Raw genomic sequence first — 17,222 nt, forward strand, 5'->3', positions numbered from 1 at the left:
AAATGGTCTGGAAACTTTAGCTAGTCCAAAACAGGGCAGCAAGAATGTTAACAGGGACTGGCCAACAAGATCACATTGCGCCCATACTTTTCCAGCTGCACTGGCTGCCAGTCTATCTCCGGGCCCAATTCAAAGTGTTGGTATTAACATTTGAAGCCCTACACGGCTTGGGGCAGGTTATCTGAAGGATCGCCTCCTGCTATATGTGCCTTCCTGGACCCTAAGATCATCCTCAGGGGGTCCTTCTCCAGGAGCCCCTGCCAAAGGAAGTGAGGCAGGTGGCTACCAGGAAGAGGGCCTTTTCTGCTGTGGCACCCCGGCTGTGGAATGAGCTCCCTAGAAAGGTTCACCTGGCACCTACGTTGTACTCCGTCAGGTGCCAGGTGAAGACCTTTTTATTCTCCCAGTGTTTTAGCATTTTAGCTTCCTAGTCTTTTAGCAATAAATAAATACATACATACATACATACATACATACATACATACATACCTGGTTTCAGGGCCAGCATTAAGGGTCCATGTCGTTGGGCAGCTGCCGAAGCCCACAGCCCAGTTGAGGCAGGGGGGAGCACCACGAATCCCTAGAGCCTTCCGGCTCTGCTTCTCCTTCTCCTTGCTGTTGTTGCCTGTTCACTCACCCTCTCTGAGTGAGCGGGCAATGAGAGGAGCAAGGAGGAGGAACCATTGCTTCCACATACCTTGTCCTCTCTGTCTCTGTGGCCCCAGAGGGACAAGCAAGTGAATGGGTAGCAACAACAGCAGCAATGAGGAAGAAGAGGTGGGCCCCCTCTGGGAGGGAGGGGGCCACTGAGAACATCTTGCCCAGGGCTGGAGCAAGTCCTTCTGCTCCCTGAGGCAAAGAGCAAGAAGGCGCCTCCTCCTCTCCCATGCACTAAAGCCAGCTGGATCTGTCTTCAACCCTGATGAGGGGACAGCACCCTCCACTGCACCTGAGAGCAGCAGGCTAGTTTAGGGGCCACAGGGCAGGCCACAAAACACCTCTAATGCCTTGCTGCCACCTCCCAACTTCTGCCACCTGAGGCAATGGCCTCACTCTGCCTAATGATAATGCCAGCCCTCATCTTGCCCAAGGACCTCCGAAACCTGGAACTGGCATTGCTTGGGTGTGCTTTAAATGGGCCAAAACCAGATGAGGCTGTATTACTTTTCATACATGCACCTCAGATGTGAAGAGGAAACTGCCGTTACGTTGCCAGATATTTACCTGAGATTTCTTTTACTAAAGTCTTGTAGCTTAATGACTAGCCTCTTGAACACATATTTGTTTACACATGCTTTCCCTGATTCGTAATGGACTACAACACTGTTCTGTCATAGAAGGTTGTTAATACTTTTGTTTCTTACTTAAGGTATGGGAAGGAAATATAGAGTATTTATGGCACTGAGCTGATCATGATTAATTACATTTCAGAATATAATTGTGTTGCTGCATAGTTGGGGAATATAAGAAATACTGTCAGGCCAGTGAAGGCACACTTTGTGCAGTTAGGCTTAGCTGTTTCCAGCCTAGCCCCACAAGACATCTGGGGTGTACAAAAGGCTGATCAGAGGCGAATGGTGCACCCATACCCAGGACCTAGTGGATAACAGTGAATCCTTGCTAGATTTCTGCCATGCTTGGCCAAAGAATGCATTAGATGTTGTTGGTTATGTGGGACTGGCAGAAGATACATGTCTTCAAAAAAACTTGGGCATTCTGGAAGTCTGGGATAGTCTGTTACCACCTAGGAACCAAGTAGCTACATTGCTGGTGTGTATGTGATCTAAGGCTGAACGGCTTTCAGGATAAAACAATCAAAATCTATTTATTTATTTGAAATTATTTTGAGGCCACCTTTAAGGGTGGAAGCCATGAGCAAGCATTCCCTTATATTGTGCTTAGTATGTCTGCGCTGATTTCAGAGACACAGCTCTTTGCTTTCCTTTGGCATTTGCTTACTTTTACGTTTCTCTGGAAGATGTTTGTGCCTGTAGGTATTGTCATTGTTTGCCTCATTGGATGGCTCTGTACTTAACTGATTGCTAGCGAAATTTTCTGCTGCAATTTGAAAATGTCTATATTTTGAAGGGCTTTCAAGTATTCCCTTTGATGCACAAGACTTATTAGATGCAATCTTTAAGAATGGCCAGTCACTGGAGGCAAAATCTGGGCCAACCTTTAAGGTGCTTTGTGGTCTCAGAAGCAGAAATGTATGACTAGAGAACAGAGATGAGCCAAGAAACTCTTTTGACTTCCATTTTGCTTTAATTAGAGTTGCAAATAGGAGTGCAGAATTTGTTGATGTGTTTTCAACTGCCCCTTGAAAGTTTATCAATTGGGGGTCAGGCATTGGTCCAAGTTGTAGACAACAAAAGGAAGCATGCAAAAGTTGCTCAAGGGTGATATTTTAGGGTCTGGAGAATTGTGCAGCCCTTGAGTATAATTTGGTCCACAGGGCATAGTGTCTGAACCCATTTTTAATGTCTCTTAAGCAGAGTGCCTTCTTATTCTTATTCTTATTCTTTAAAATATTTCTTGGCCACCTTTCAGGGCAGAAGCCCTCTCAAGGCAGCGTAGAATAATAAAACACATAATAAAAACCAATACAGTCAAAAAAACAGCCCCAGAAATAACTCACAGTAAAGAGAGCAAAACACAGCAATAAAAAGAGCAACAACAGCAAACATATCAGGGGAAGGTAAAGTAAAATAGTATGTTTCCAGGGCCTTCTTAAAAGCCTGCAGTGATGGGGCCTGGCGGACCGCCGATGACAACTTATTCCAGGGGTGTGGGGCCACTGAGGAAAAGGTCTTCTCTCATGTGGTCACCCGAGTATATATATACTCTGTATACATCCTCCCACTAGCATACAGAGTCGCATGGGCTGAGGGAAAGGCTTACACAGGGGACTCTGTGCTTCAGCTCTGTTATGGGAGAATGTACCCAAGCTTGGTCAATTAAACTCAGACTTTTTGATCTCAAGGCTTCACAGTATTTATGAGCTGTGTCCTGTGGGCTACTGCAGAGACTGCACAGTTTCCTTGGAGCCCCCAAAGCCAGACCTTTGTGGGAGGAGCATACTTTTGGACAGTTCTTTTCAAACTGGAATTAGTTGGCCAGGACTTGGAGAAGCAGAGGTTTAGGGGCCATCAACTTCTCTGTTCAGTTCAAGGTTCCCCATCACTGATCATGCCAAATGCTAACACAACATGTGACCCCTTTGCTGAAGGAACTGCACTGGCTGCGTATTTGCTACTGGACCATGTTTAGGGTTTTATTGTTAGTGTTTAAAGCCCTCAACAATCTGGGACCAAGTTACTTGAGGGACCTGTGACCCCTTATGTTCCTTTCTGCCCAGCCACTGCAGTCATCCATAGAAGTCCTCATAGTAGTGCCTCATGCTACTGAGGTTCATCTTGTGACTACTCGGAGCCAGGCTTTTTAGTGTAGTAGCTCCAGCTTTATGGAACTCTCTTCCCACAGAAATAAGGTGTGCCCCAATGATATTGGGTTTTTGGTGCCTGTTAAAAACATTTCTGTTCATGCAAGCCTTCCTAGAGATAAGATTTTAGCTAGGTATATTACTAGCCACTGCATTGCACTGAGTTATTTATTTATTTAATTTATTTATTTATTTATTAATCGCCCATCTGGCTGGTCACCCAGCCACTCTGGGTGATGTACAAGCATATAATAAAACAGTTTTCAACAATAAAATTCTACAATAAAAACATTTTCTAAAATACCCTAACCCACCCCAAATGCCTGCCTGAACAACCACGTTTTTAATGCACGGCGGAAGCTCATTAAAGAGGGGGCATGGCGGAGTTCCCTAGGGAGGGAGTTCCACAGAGTGGGGGCCACCACAGAAAAGGCCCTCTCCCTCATCCCCACCAGTCTAGCTGCCCTGGCTGATGGGACAGAGAGAAGGCCATCCGAGGCTGATCTTGTTAAGCTGCCTGTCTGTTGTTTTCTTTTGGGGAGGGCGGTTACTCGGTTTACTCAGTTGATGTTTACTTGGTTCACTGCGTAGGTATTTTGGAATGTTAAATGGCTTATAAATAATTTAAATAAAGACACTCAAAACTCATGAAAATGTTGTGGAGCTATACCATATACGTTAAAAGAAAAACTTGCCCATAGGAATAGTCTTGTGTTTTTTTAAATACGCCAGTCCAGAGTCCAGAGCTGAGTTCCTGATAGTTACAGTTCCCAAGATCACAAATAATTTTGTTTAAAGGGGGTAGGGTTGGCAGCCCTTAAAATAAAATTTTAAAAATCTGGTATCTAGGCAGGACCAGGGGTGGAGGCCTCTCAGAGATGGGGAGGAGTCCAGAATGGGCCCAGGTGTGGATTTCTAGAACTAGAACCCAGTACTTTTTGGGTGGGCCCACAGTGGGCCAGGCTGGGTTTTTTTTCTGGTCAGCTGGTAATCCAAATTGTATGTGGGGTGGCGGTGGTGGGCACAAGCAATTGCAAAGAGCAGCCAGGTTGCTTATTTCAATAATGTGAGGACTAAATTTTACCTTTACAAAGAAAGAAAGCTGACTTTCTTAGGAAGCCACCTTTTGTACTAGAATCCAAATCCTGGATTAACTACCCTCTCTGTTATGTACACCCTTTATATATTTGTATTCAACAGCAATAGAAGGCAGACGAGACCAGTGTGAGGTGCCCAGAGACCCCAAGTATCCTGATTGCTCTGGAAAAGTGGAGGTGAGTAAGAGTAAGCAAGATTCAAATGCGTGGTCCAATCAGAATAAATGTAGAAGTCAAGAGAATGTCTCTTATTGAAAGACAACTTAAAAAAAGTCTGACACTTTTGCATTCACACACTTTTCCAGCAATGAAAACAGCAATAGACTGAACTAGACTGCTATCAGTATTTGGGAGCTTTTTCTCTGATTACTAGCAAATCTGTGAGATGTAAAGGGAGTTAGGTGCACATACAGTCTTTCAAAGATTACTAGAACCTCACTGCCCAACTGAAATACAACTGAATTACATCTTAAGCCCTGAACAATTTAGCTAGCAGTACCAAGGAGATGTAAAAGGTACAGACTTTTCATGTCCAGGACTACAGTGTCAGGTTAGGAGGAGCTACAGGCCCAATTTGGATATATGCATCTCCACTTATTAAGCCAAGATATGCACAGGTCTTGTGTCCTCACTCTCCATCATTGCACCACCCATTCCCTCCTCCATTTTCAGCATGGCATGACTGAAGATTTCTTGACTTAATTAACCACAGTTTCCCATTACATCAGAACAGGGAAACCATGATGTCCAGGTCTGTAACAAATCAGGATCTGATACATTGGTTTGAAGTCAGTTTAAGCTTCTAGTATTTTCTGATTCTAGCAACCATAGTTCCCTAGTTCAGACATAATGGGAAATTGTAGCTCATAACCCCCGAAAACTTCCAGTTATGTCATGCCAAGAAAGGAGGATGAAAGGGGCAGTGTGAAGAGAGACCATGCAATCGCAAGTCTTGTGCATATCTCAGTTTACTAATGCAATCCTATATATCTCCCTCCAATCCACTATCCTAACAAAGGATGGTACTTGGTTCATTTCAGACATACAGTATGTATCTTGGCTTATTAAGCCAAGACATTCATGAGCCAGCATGGGGGCAATGGGATAAGGATTCACCCAACCTAATTCCCCCCCCAAAAAAACAGACTTAGTCTTGTGACAAAATGACGACTTATTTTTCGAACTGGGAAATTTCTGACCAAGTATTAACCAGGGGCACCTGGTGTTAACTTTCCTTCAAGTGATTGTGCTTGTTGTTGTTGTTGTTGAGTTGGTAAGTCATGTACGACTCTTCGTGACCCCATGGACCATAGCACGCCAGGCCTTCCTGTCCTCTGCTGTCTCCCGGAGCGTGCTCAAGTTCATATTCATTGCATCGGTGATGCTATCTAGCCATCTTACCCTCTGCCGTCCCCTTCTCCTTTTGCCTCCAATCTTTCCCAGCATCAGGGTCTTTTCCAGGGAGTTTTCTCTTCGCATTAGGTGGCCAAAATATTTGAGCTTCAGCTTCAGTATCTGTCCTTCCAATGAGCAGTCAGGGTTGATTTCCTTTAGGATTGATTGATTTGACCTCCTTGCAGTCCAGGGGACTCCTAAGTGTGTTCTCCAGCACCACAGTTCGAAAGCATCAGTTCTTCAGCGCTCAGCTTTCCTCATAGTCCAGCTCTCACAGCCATACATTACTACTGGGAAAACCATAGCTTTGATTATATGAACCTTTGTCAGCAAGGTGGATGTCTCTGCTTCTTACTATGCTGTCTAGGTTTGCCATAGCTTTCCTCCCAAGGAGCAAGCATCTTTTAATTTCATGGTACAGTCACCATCTGTGGTGATCTTGGAGCCCCAAAAGGTAAAATCTATCACTGCTTCCATTTCTTCCCCTTTTATATGCCAGGAAGTGATGGGGCCAGATGCCAAGATCTTAGTTTTTTTAATGTTGAGTTTCAAACCAGCTTTTGCACTCTCCACTTTCACCCTCAACAAGAGGCTCTTGAGATCCTCTTTGCTTTCTGCCATTACGGTAGTATCATCTGCGTATCTGAGGTTGTTGATAATTCTCCCGGCAATCTTAATTCCAACCTGTGATTCATCCAACCCGGTGTTTCTCATGATGTACTCTGCATATAAATTAAATAAGCAGGGCAACAATATACAGCCTTGTTGTACTCCTTTCCCAACTTTGAAACAATCGGTTGTTCCATGTCCGGTTCTTACTGTTGCTTCTTGACCCTCGTACAGGTTTCTCAGGAGACAGGTAAGGTGGTCTGGTACTCCCATCTCTTTCAGAATTTGCCTCAGTTTGTTGTGATCCACACAATCAAAGGCTTTAGCGTAGTCAATGAAGCAGAAATAGACATTTTTCTGGAATTCTCTTGCTTTCTCCATGATCCAGTGAATGTTGGCGATTTGATCTCTAGTTTCTCTGCCTCTTCGAAACCCAGCTTGTACTTCCAGTAGTTCTTGGTTCACATGCTGCTGAAGCCTAGCTTGTAGGATTTGGAGCATAACCTTGCTGGCATGTGAAATGAGTGCAATTGTGCAGTAGTTTGAACACTCTTTGGCGTTGCCCTTCTTTGGAGTTGGAATGTAAACTGACCTTTTCCAGTCTTGTGGCCACTATTGAGTGTTCCAAATTTGTTGGCATATTGAATGCAGCACTTTAACAGCATCATCTTTTAGGATTTTAAATAGCTCAGCTGGAATACTGTCATCTCCGCTAGCTTTGTTGTTAGTAATGCTTCCTAAGTCCCACTTGACTTCACTCTCGAGGATGTCCGGCTCAAGTTCAGTGAGCGCATTATCAAGGCTATCAGGGGCATTACGATCTTTCCTGTATAGTTCTTCTGTGTATTCTTTCCACCTCTTCTTAATCTCATCTGTTTCTGTTAGGTCCCTGCCTTCTTTGTCCTTTATCATGCTCATCTTTGCACAAAACGTTCCCTTGAGATCTCCGATTTTCTTGAAAAGATCTCTAGTCTTTCCCATTCTGTTGTTTTCCTCGATTTCTTTGCATTGTTCATTTAAGAAGGCCTTCTTGTCTCTCCTTGCTATTCTCTGGAACTCTGCATTCTGTTGGGTATATCTTCCCCTTTCTCCCTTGCTTTTTGCTTCCTTTCTTTCCTCAGCTACTTGTAAAGCTCATCAGACAGCCACTTTGCTTTCTTGCATTTCTTTTTCTTTGGGATGGATTTATGGTACGGACCTCTGTCCATAGTTCCTCAGGCACTCTGTCTATCAGGTCTAATCCCTTAAATCTATTCATCACTTCCACTGTATATTCATAAGGGATATGATTTAGGTCATACCTGAATGGTTTAGTGGTTTTCCCTACATTCTTCAATTTAAGCCAAAATTTTGCGATAAGAAGCTCATGCTCTGAGCCACAGTCAGCTCCAGGTCTTGTTTTGACTGACTGTATAGAGCTTCTCCATCTTGGGCTGCAAAGGACATAATCAATCTGATTTCGATATTGACCATCTGGTGATGTCCATGTGTAGAGTCACCTCTTGTGCTGTTGGAAAAGTGTGTTTGCTCTGATCAGCATGTTCTCTTGGCAGAACTCTATTAGCCTTTGTCCTGCTTCATTTTGTACACCAAGGCCATGCTTGCCTGTTATCCCAGTGATTTCTTGACTTCCTACTTTAGCATTCCAATCCCCTATGATGAAGAGGACATCTTTGTTTGGTGTTAGTTCTAGAAGGTGTTGTAGGTCTTCATAGAACCCATCAACCTCAGCTTCTTCGGCATCAGTGGTTGGGGCATAGACTTGAATTACTGTGGTGTTGAATGGTTTGCCTTGGATTCGTACTGAGAACATTCTATCGTTTTTGAGATTGTACCCCAATACTGCTTTTCTTTTGTTGACTATGAGTGCTACTCCATTTCTTCTAAGGGATTCTTGCCCACAGTAGTAGATATGATGGTCACCTGAATTAGATTTGCCCATGCCTGTCCATTTTAGTTCGCTGATTCCCAAGATGTCGATGTTCAATCTTGCCATCTCATGTTCGACCACCTCCAGCTTACCTTGATTCATTGATCTTACATTCCAGGTTCCTAAACAATATTGTTCTTTACAGCATCGGACTTTCTTTTCACCACTAGACATATCCACAGCTGAGTGTCCTTTCGGCTTTGGCCCAGCCACTTCACTCTTTCTGGCACTACTTGGAAATTCCCTCTGCTCTTCCCCAGTAGTACATTGGACACCTTCCGACCTGAGGGGCTAATCTTCTGGCGTCATATCTTTTAGCCTTATGATACGTTCCATGGGGTTTTCTTGGCAAGAATACTGGAGTGGGTTGCCATTTCCTTCTCCAGTGGACCACATTTTGTCAGAACTCTCCACCATGACCTGTCCATCTTGGGTGGCCCTGCATGGCATAGCTTATGGCTTCACTGAGTTACGCAAGCCCCTTCACCACAACAAGGCAGTGATCAATGAAGGGGAGTGATTGTGCTACAAACTGACAAAAGCTACTTGACCTGCTCAGCTCTGCCCACTCAAGATTCCCCATGGCTCAGGATGGACTTTTCAAGATCCTTATCTTGCCTAATCAATCCTGAAGTCCCCCTTTAGTTACTATGACTGTGAAACACGGCAGGGTGCTTAAAGAGGGTGTGGGATAGCTTAAGGGAGTTCCAGCTTATTTAAGGAAGGTGCTCATTATATGCGGGTAAAAGCTTCTGAACTTCAAAATAATGGGTTGGATCCAGACTTGCCCCTCCACAAATGAAAGAGCTCTTTCTGTTCATTGAGGGAACCAGGATCCAATAGAGGTTCCCCCCTGGAGGAAAGGGGCAGGTGGTGATTTTTGCTGATTCCTCCATCCCTCTGCATTGGAAAGCATTGTCCTCACTTTGATTCGCTAAATGATGATGTAGCATCATCCAGAAAACAGTCTTCCCACCCTCACATTGCCTGCTGGAGGAAAAAAAATGGCTGCCGCTAGCTGCCAAGATGCCAGGACATGTAATAGCCATTGCAAGCTGTAGGTTTGTTCTCTTACTCCGACCCCAAAATTGCTGAAAGAATGCCCCACCTTGAACTTTGCTGCCTGCAAACAGGATGACGAAATTGGGGTTAGGGCATTTCATCTCAGCCATACTAGAAATCATAATGTTGAAGATTCTTCAACAGGACTTGAAATGCCATTGTTGTTCATGAACTTTAAGAAGCTTTTTTCTTAATGAAAAAAAAAGTTACATCTTAGGGTGAAACTACTGGCTTTCCAAAGAAGCAGATGATTAACAGACAAATCTAGCAGGATGCAGTCTTTTTGTTGGTACGTGTGTTGCTGAAGCAGGAGAGTAGTTTATGTTTCCTATTCAGATGGATCAAGTAATGGAGCAGGTTAGGATAATGAAAAAGAAAAACAACTATGCATTGAGAGGGAGCAAGGCAGATGCATACCTTCTTTGTATAAAGCCTTAGCAACTCAGTTGCCCTGCCTTGCATGATGAATGTTCTAACGTAGCATTTATATTGATGTTAATTATTCATATGCAAGCAATGCAAAGGAAGCACCCATGGATTTATTGTCTTGCTTGTTTTTAATCTGAAGTGTTATCTCTGGCCTGGGGAATAAGCTAAGCATTGTAACCTCATGTTAGTTCCAAGTACCACATTTTACTTAGCGTGGCACATTGCCTTGGCTTGAACACAACAGAAGCACCGGATTGGGTGTTATGTGTTGTGTTGAGCCCTGTATCTGCATGTACCTGTGTATTTTAACTATAAGGTGAACATGAATTAATTACTCCTTCCCCAAGAAACTTCAGCCATTATTTAAACCTGCATGCTACTGATCCAGCTACTTGACACAACAAATTAACTGCCAGATTAACAAGACACAACCATTGCATTACTTAGATTGTCCCAGCTACATAGCGGTCATTTTCTGCCATCTTCTTCCATGGCTGGTTTAAATTTTAAGTGAAATTTAATTGTTGAAGGCAGTAATTCGATCTCCTGTCTGGATGATTGGTGTGTTTTACATATTGAGAGTGGAGGGCTGTCTCCTGAGTGGGTTTGTTTGTGTAGTTAAGTTTGGAAGACGCTGGCACCAGCAATTACTGAGGATGATAGATTTACATGGAGAAGCCTGGGGTTATTGCTTTGCATGCAAAATCACCGCCTTAGCACCTTGCTAAATTTCTGCTTCTTTAGCACAGGGATGCTAGCTCTACCTTTCTGGGCAAAAGAATGCCTGTGTTAGTATGGATCTCTCCCCTTGCTGCTTTGACATTTATCAGCCAGCTTGCTTTTGTTCTGGCAGTATTCATCTTAAGTGCTATGAAGCTGTTTATTTCTTCTGCAGCTTGTGATGACTGACCACAATGAGAAGCAAGATAAGCTTTGTGAGAGGTGAACTGATAGATCCAATCTGACCTCCTTGGCAAGATTCATTCTGCATTCTAGATAAAAGGCTTTGCAGAGGTTAACAGTAACTTTGTTCACTCATTTTCTTAAGGCTGCTTCACACAGTGCATTTTCCTTACATGTAGGAAGGGGGGGGAAAATATGTTTACTATACCATCATGCATAAATGTATACAAGTATGCCTGACCTTTATCTGTAGGGATTTTAGATTGGTGCCACCAGCAAATTTTATTAGAATTTCATCAATTCATTGGTTACTCAGAATTGGTTTTACAGTTTCTATTGAGCAAAATGTGCTCCTCTGAAAAAAGATTCAAGAGACCTTTCGTTGGCCACAGTTTTCTAGTCCAAAAGTTTGCCTTTTCACTACACCCTTTTAATTTCTTCCCTTAAACAACAGCCATACCTGTCTTGCAACACTTCTTTTGTGACACTAGCTTTTCCTATGAAACAATAATTTGCCAGTAATAGCACATCATTTCCCATGATGGAAATCCAAACAGCCTCTTCTCAATGGACACCTTAGTCTTAAGCCAAAGATCTCTTGATATTGTTTTTGCTGGTAAAAAGCTCCTTTGACTCCTACATTTTTTAAATATTTGCTTTGCCTTGCAGTGGATGAGGGCCAGGTGGACATCGGACCCCTGCTATGCATTTTTTGGTGTGGATGGCACAGAATGCTCATTCCTCATCTACCTCAGTGAAGTTGAATGGTTTTGCCCTGTGCTGTCTTGGCGAAATCAGACGGCAGCTGCACCTTCCACAAAGCCACCTCCCAGGGTGCAGGTGAGCCCTTCAGGCCTATGCTTGTGCTGAACAGGTGACATTCTCAACTGTTTGTCAAAGATGTTTTCTTCTCAAACTAGTGGGTTCACATGTTCTCAGACAAAAGCAATAGACCGCAGGAGTACAGGAGAGCACCTGTGCAGAAATCCTATGCATGTTTAGACAGAAAAAAATCCTACAACTTCCAGCATTCTCCAGGAGAAGGGCATGCTGGCTGGAGAATGCTGGGGTTTGTAGGATGTTTTTCTGTCTATACATGTATAGGATTGCACGCTAAGTAATAGGAAAGTTACTGCTCCAGGCTGAATATCAGAAGGGCAAGAGAGAAATTATGCTGTGTCTTGGTTATGCCTCAGGGGCTGGTCGGGACATGGTCTCCCATCTGCACTCATACCGGGGTGCTCCAGTCAGAACTAAGCACAAGTCAGGAGGTCATGAGTCATGATCGACTGACCTTGTGCAATAATACATAGACTTCTTGCCCTCCAGCCACCCTTCTCCTGCTGTTGTGGTGGATTGGTGTTGGTGCCAACCCATCACTACTCTTGGCAGAATGCCAAGGGTGGGGAGTCGGGGATGGGGTTTAGGGGTCTCACTTCCTCAAGTGGCAGCTGTGGCTTCAGGGAGTTGGTCCCAGGAGTCTCTACCATCTATCTGAAGGGGGGAAGTGGACATGGGGAGAAGGCTATCCTCAGTTTTTCAAGCAGCCTTTATTGAGATTTTGGAAAGATATCAATGAACAAAAAATAGCATGAACAAAACCAGTGCAAACAGTGTATGAACCCATTCCACCCACCTTAGAAATTCCCCCTTAGAAAGTCCTCTGGTGTATAATCACTGTGAGGCTTAATTTCAGCCTTCCTTTGTCCTGCAGCCCCTACCTTCTTAGATTAAAGAGAAATGCACTAATATCTGGATATAATCCCAGTGAATGCTACAGATCTCCAGTCTCAGACATTTTGATGGAATTTGGCCATTATTGTGGCTTTGCTTCCAAAAAGTGAAATTCTATATGAGCCAAAGAATTACGGCTTATGGAGCACTACAGAGGACATGTAAAGTATTGACCAGCTGTGACTTAGAAGTACATGCACAGTTTTGGCATATTTGAAAGTGCTTGACTATATCTACTGATACCATATTACATTCGAATTGCTTGCCACTGGGCATGTTGAATGATCACTCCCTCTAATAGCAAACTCAGCTGGTGAGCGCAGAATTGTAGCCAAAATGGGGCTATTGAGAAAGAAGAGTGTCAGCATGCTCGGGACCCTCGGGCAGCCCAGTGTGGACTGGAGTGGCCACAGAATGCTGTGTGTCTGTTCAGGGTGGGAAAGATAAAAACCAGGGGGTGCGGGGGGGGGATGGAATGGAGTCTCCAGGAGAAGGGCATGATTGGCTGGAACCCTGAACAGAAGCACTCAACACTGCGATACTTTGTTGCAGGTCCCATTTGTATTATTTATTATTATTACATTTATGTCCCGCCTTTTTTCCTCTTGCAAGAAACACAAGGTGGCTCACATGGTCCCCCTCATCTCCGTTTTATCCACACAACACCCCTGTGAGGCTGAGAGTCAGTGACTGCCCCAAAGTCACCCAGTGAGTTTCATGGCCAAGTGGGGACTAGAACCCAGATCTCCGGAGTCTCAGTCCAGCACCCCAGCCACTACGCCACACTGGCTCTACAGTGTATACATGTATATTTCATATCCAAATTAACTGTGGCCTCCATCTTACAATTCATTTCCACGATGGGCCTCAATGTATTGCCTGCCTCTGTCCTACGTTCACTGTTTGCATGAGAGAGCTCCAGTCCAGAGGCATCTTCAGCTTTGTCCAAGGTACCACCCAGGCAATGGAGAGAACAAAAACACTGTTGTTCCCGTGTGATCTACAGGGGCCCAGAGAGCTCCTTGCTTGGATGGTCTCTCTGCGGTCCCTGGGCCTTGCATTCAAAGGAAGGGTCTGTTGCTTTTCTTTTTCTTTCCCTAGGCAGCTTTTCAGAGAGACTTCTCCAACCTCCTCGAGCTGATAGGCAGTGGCAAAGAGTCTTTGATCTTCATGAAGAAACGGATCCGGCATTTGGCTGCGCAGTGGCTGCAGGCCTCACATAAACTGGAAGAGAAGCTGGAGGGCAAACAGAGAGACCAGAAGCAGGTACAAAATCACATCAGCACCTTCTGAACCAAGTTGTCTATTGTGTGCGGCATTATCAGGGTAAGGCTGAGAATTTGGGCTGCTCTGTGAGTTTGTTCTGTTTCCTTAGCAGCCCTCTCCCTTGTACATCAATGTTAAGACCTCATTCCCCCTCTCTCTTTCCTTCTCTAGATTTTGATCCACATTGGCTTTCTGACAGAAGAATCAGGAGATGTTTTCAGCCCCCGTGTGTTAAAGGGGGGCCCACTTGGGGAGATGGTCCAATGGGCAGATATTTTAGCTGTCCTTTTCATTCTGGGCCATAGCCTGAAAATCACAGTCTCTTTGAAAGAGCTCCAGAGGTGGGTTTGCTGATGAAACATGAGTTGGAAAATGATTTGGGGTTGGAAAGAAATCCCAGGTCCGTCATTGTTTGCCCTCATGAGTACAGTGCTTGACTTACAGGGTGGCTAGAAGGGGATCAGCTCCCTTAATTTTAGTGTCAGCACCCATAGCTACTCATTTTAGAAGGATACAGAGGGGTATGATCTAGTTAAAATTGGGGAATCAGGGGTGGTTTGCGGATTTAATTAAAGGGCCCCCAACCTTTACTCTCATAATTTGAGCACTGTATCAGTGGCACGAAAATCATGTTTGATGAGCAGAGAAGGCTTCTTTTTCAGCAGCAGAAGCAGCAGAAGCAGCAGAAACAGCAGCAGCAACAACAACAACAACAACACATTATTAACCAGTCTGAAGAGCACTGAAGGTCTTTCTGTTTCACTGTGTTTAGCTCTCACAGAGTTAGAGACAGGAGGTTTGGAACATTTTGCTCAATCCCGCCTGTCATTGAAGGTGTAGAGGTAGCTAGGCAAGAACTTTCTTGTTTCTCTCCAATAAGAATAGAACAGGAACAGGGAATGCCTGACTCCAGGTCCAGTGCCACCTAGTGACTAAACTATATAATGACACTATCCACACACCTCCTCCCACCCCTTTCATTCAACTCATGCAAACTGGCAGAACGTTTATATGCTTATGTGGCTAACAACAACAACAACAACAACACCCCCCAGCAAGGAGCTGAGATGTGTTTAAAGCCACAACTGATGTTCCCCTTCTCAATACAGGGCACAGTAGCTTCTCAAATACCTTCACCACCTGCTCATCACTAAGGCTGTGCCAAGTGTTCATCGATTTCAATTGGGGGGAGGCAAAAGTCTTGTTTTAAGGGGCCCTGAAATATTTCCCACAACAAACCCTGGCCACTAAAAACATTTGCCTTTTTCATGCTTGTTCACTGTCTCTGTTTTCCCTAGTCTGTTGCTGCTTCTGCACATTTTTTTTTTTTGCGCCTTGGTTAGGGGTTTCTTTTTCCTTCCTAGTGTGATCCCAGCTAATCAGGGTTCACATAGTGAAAGTGATGATGTAACAATACTTCATAACTGCTGAGGTTTACCATGAGGAAACAATGCTTCCTGGGACTGGTCACATGGGTTTATCATAGCCAATCAGAAATGTGAGGGCAAATAAAGGCTATTCAGGGCACTGCTTTTTGAACAGGCAAGCATGTTTGTCTCTTCTGCAGTGATCTCCCATGATTACAGTCTTCATGAAGATTTCTTTCCCCTCCCCACTTTCAGCTCAGCACTACTTACAGTTCCAGCTGAGCTACAGAAAGCAGTTATCCTAAATAATGGGGAATGCTCCTGATGGGGGTTAAGAACAAGAAAGAGCAAACAGGATCACAGGAGGACTGTGCTGATTAGTACTTAACATTTGCTGATTCAGTCTGAATAGCATGCTCCCTTATTGGCCCTAGCTTTTTGCCATTCTAAAATACAAAACAAGGCAAAATAAAGCGTACTGCCAAAGTAAATGTTGCGAGAAACAAAGTGAGATGTTACAAGAGAGAGACCCATGTCAATCTCCCCAGCCCCAGTGTCTGGTGGGACTGACTGTACCTTTTCCTGCCCTGCCCCTGTCAACAGTGTTGTGGAGCTGGTATGGAGCAACACACCGCAGAATGATGTTGGGACCTGGGATCAGTCGTTACAAAGTGGGAGAAGATGAAAAAGGCATGAAGTGCTGCATTCAAGATCTGCGATGACACCAGTCTCTTGTTCCATTTTGTGTTAGCAAAAGTGCAGCGGCTGCCTTTGCTCTCATACTTTCTGGCACAACTCAAGCCTCCTCTCATAGAACAGTTATAGGTAGAAGGGGATTTGGCCTTCGCACTTTGGCATTTCTCTCTGGTGCCTCTGGGATGCTTAGCTGTCCTTCAGAATTTCATCAGCAGTCCATGCAACCACTAGGAGACCCTAGTCCCTTTCAGCAGCTGTTTCCCCCACTTGGACTCAATTTCCTCTTCCAATCACACTCCTAACCATGGGTTCTATTGTTGCAAGTGGCTTCCTGTGAGCAGAGAATCTGAAAAGCATAATTTCTTCTGCTCCTCTCTTAGTTTCCTGTCAGATTTTGTCATGGAGCAAACCCACGAAGCATCTCCTTTTGTAACATTTAAAGAGCAGGAGAAGGGCCTCCTGTTCAAGTGAAGCCAGCAATCCATTTTTTAAAACTTTTAATTTAATTGCATTTTATTTGCTTTCTAGCTCTAGGTGGAATTTTCCTTGCAAATAATTTCCACTTGCTGTATATGACATCTACAGAATGGTTAGGACTGAGGCCATCCGGTGATGTCACTAATAGGGACTTCAGCAGAAAAGATGAGTAACACATCGCAGTAGTGGTTAAGAGTGTGAAGTACTTAATTACCACTACAGAGCCTAGAGGCAGGAGCTTGGGCAGAGCAAGGAGCGATGAGGCCTTTGGAAGGGAAATTTTTAATGCATATTGAACATAACATAAGAATATAAGAAGAGCTGTGCCTGAACAGACCAAAGGCCCACCTAGTCCAGCATTCTGTTCCCACAGTGGCCAACCATCAGATGCCCATGGGGAAGCCCACAAGCAGGACATGAACATAATAGCACCGTCCTGCTCGCGTTCCCCAGCAAGTTGCATTCAGAGGCATACTACCTCCAATACTGGAGGTAACATAAAGCCATCATGACTAGTAGCCATTGATAGCCTTCTCCTCCATGAATTTGTCTAAGCCTCTTTTAAAGCTGTCCAGGTTGGTGGCCACCACTGCATCTTGTAGCAGCAAATCCCATAGTTTCACTATGTACTGTCTGAAGAAGGACTTCCTTTTATCTGTCCTGAAACTCCCACCGATCAGCTTCATGGGATGACCCCAAGTTCTAGTATTATGTGAGAGGGAGAAAAAATGCCTCTCTATCCACTTTCTCTACACTAAGCATAATTTCATACCTCTGTCACAACCTTCCCTCCCTTGCTGTTTTCTAAGCTAAAA

General features: G+C 44.3%; 1 protein-coding gene across 1 annotated transcript in view; it reads left to right on the forward strand.

Moving 5' to 3' along the window:
• The window catches only part of LOC146354120 (alpha-1,6-mannosylglycoprotein 6-beta-N-acetylglucosaminyltransferase B-like), a 66,749-nt gene extending 50,348 nt beyond the window's left edge, over positions 1-16,401 (forward strand). The window contains exons 4-8 of the mRNA XM_084829785.1: positions 4,643-4,716; positions 11,537-11,707; positions 13,703-13,867; positions 14,039-14,208; positions 16,311-16,401. Coding sequence (XP_084685911.1) covers positions 4,643-4,716; positions 11,537-11,707; positions 13,703-13,867; positions 14,039-14,208; positions 16,311-16,401 — 671 coding nt within the window. The remainder of the gene's footprint in view (positions 1-4,642; positions 4,717-11,536; positions 11,708-13,702; positions 13,868-14,038; positions 14,209-16,310) is intronic.
• Positions 16,402-17,222: the final 821 nt, after the last annotated feature.

The sequence above is a fragment of the Heloderma suspectum genome, chromosome 2 (assembly GCF_057233095.1).
Source record: "Heloderma suspectum isolate Gila_16-S chromosome 2, 16-S_ref, whole genome shotgun sequence".
NCBI classification, from domain to species: domain Eukaryota; kingdom Metazoa; phylum Chordata; class Lepidosauria; order Squamata; family Helodermatidae; genus Heloderma; species Heloderma suspectum.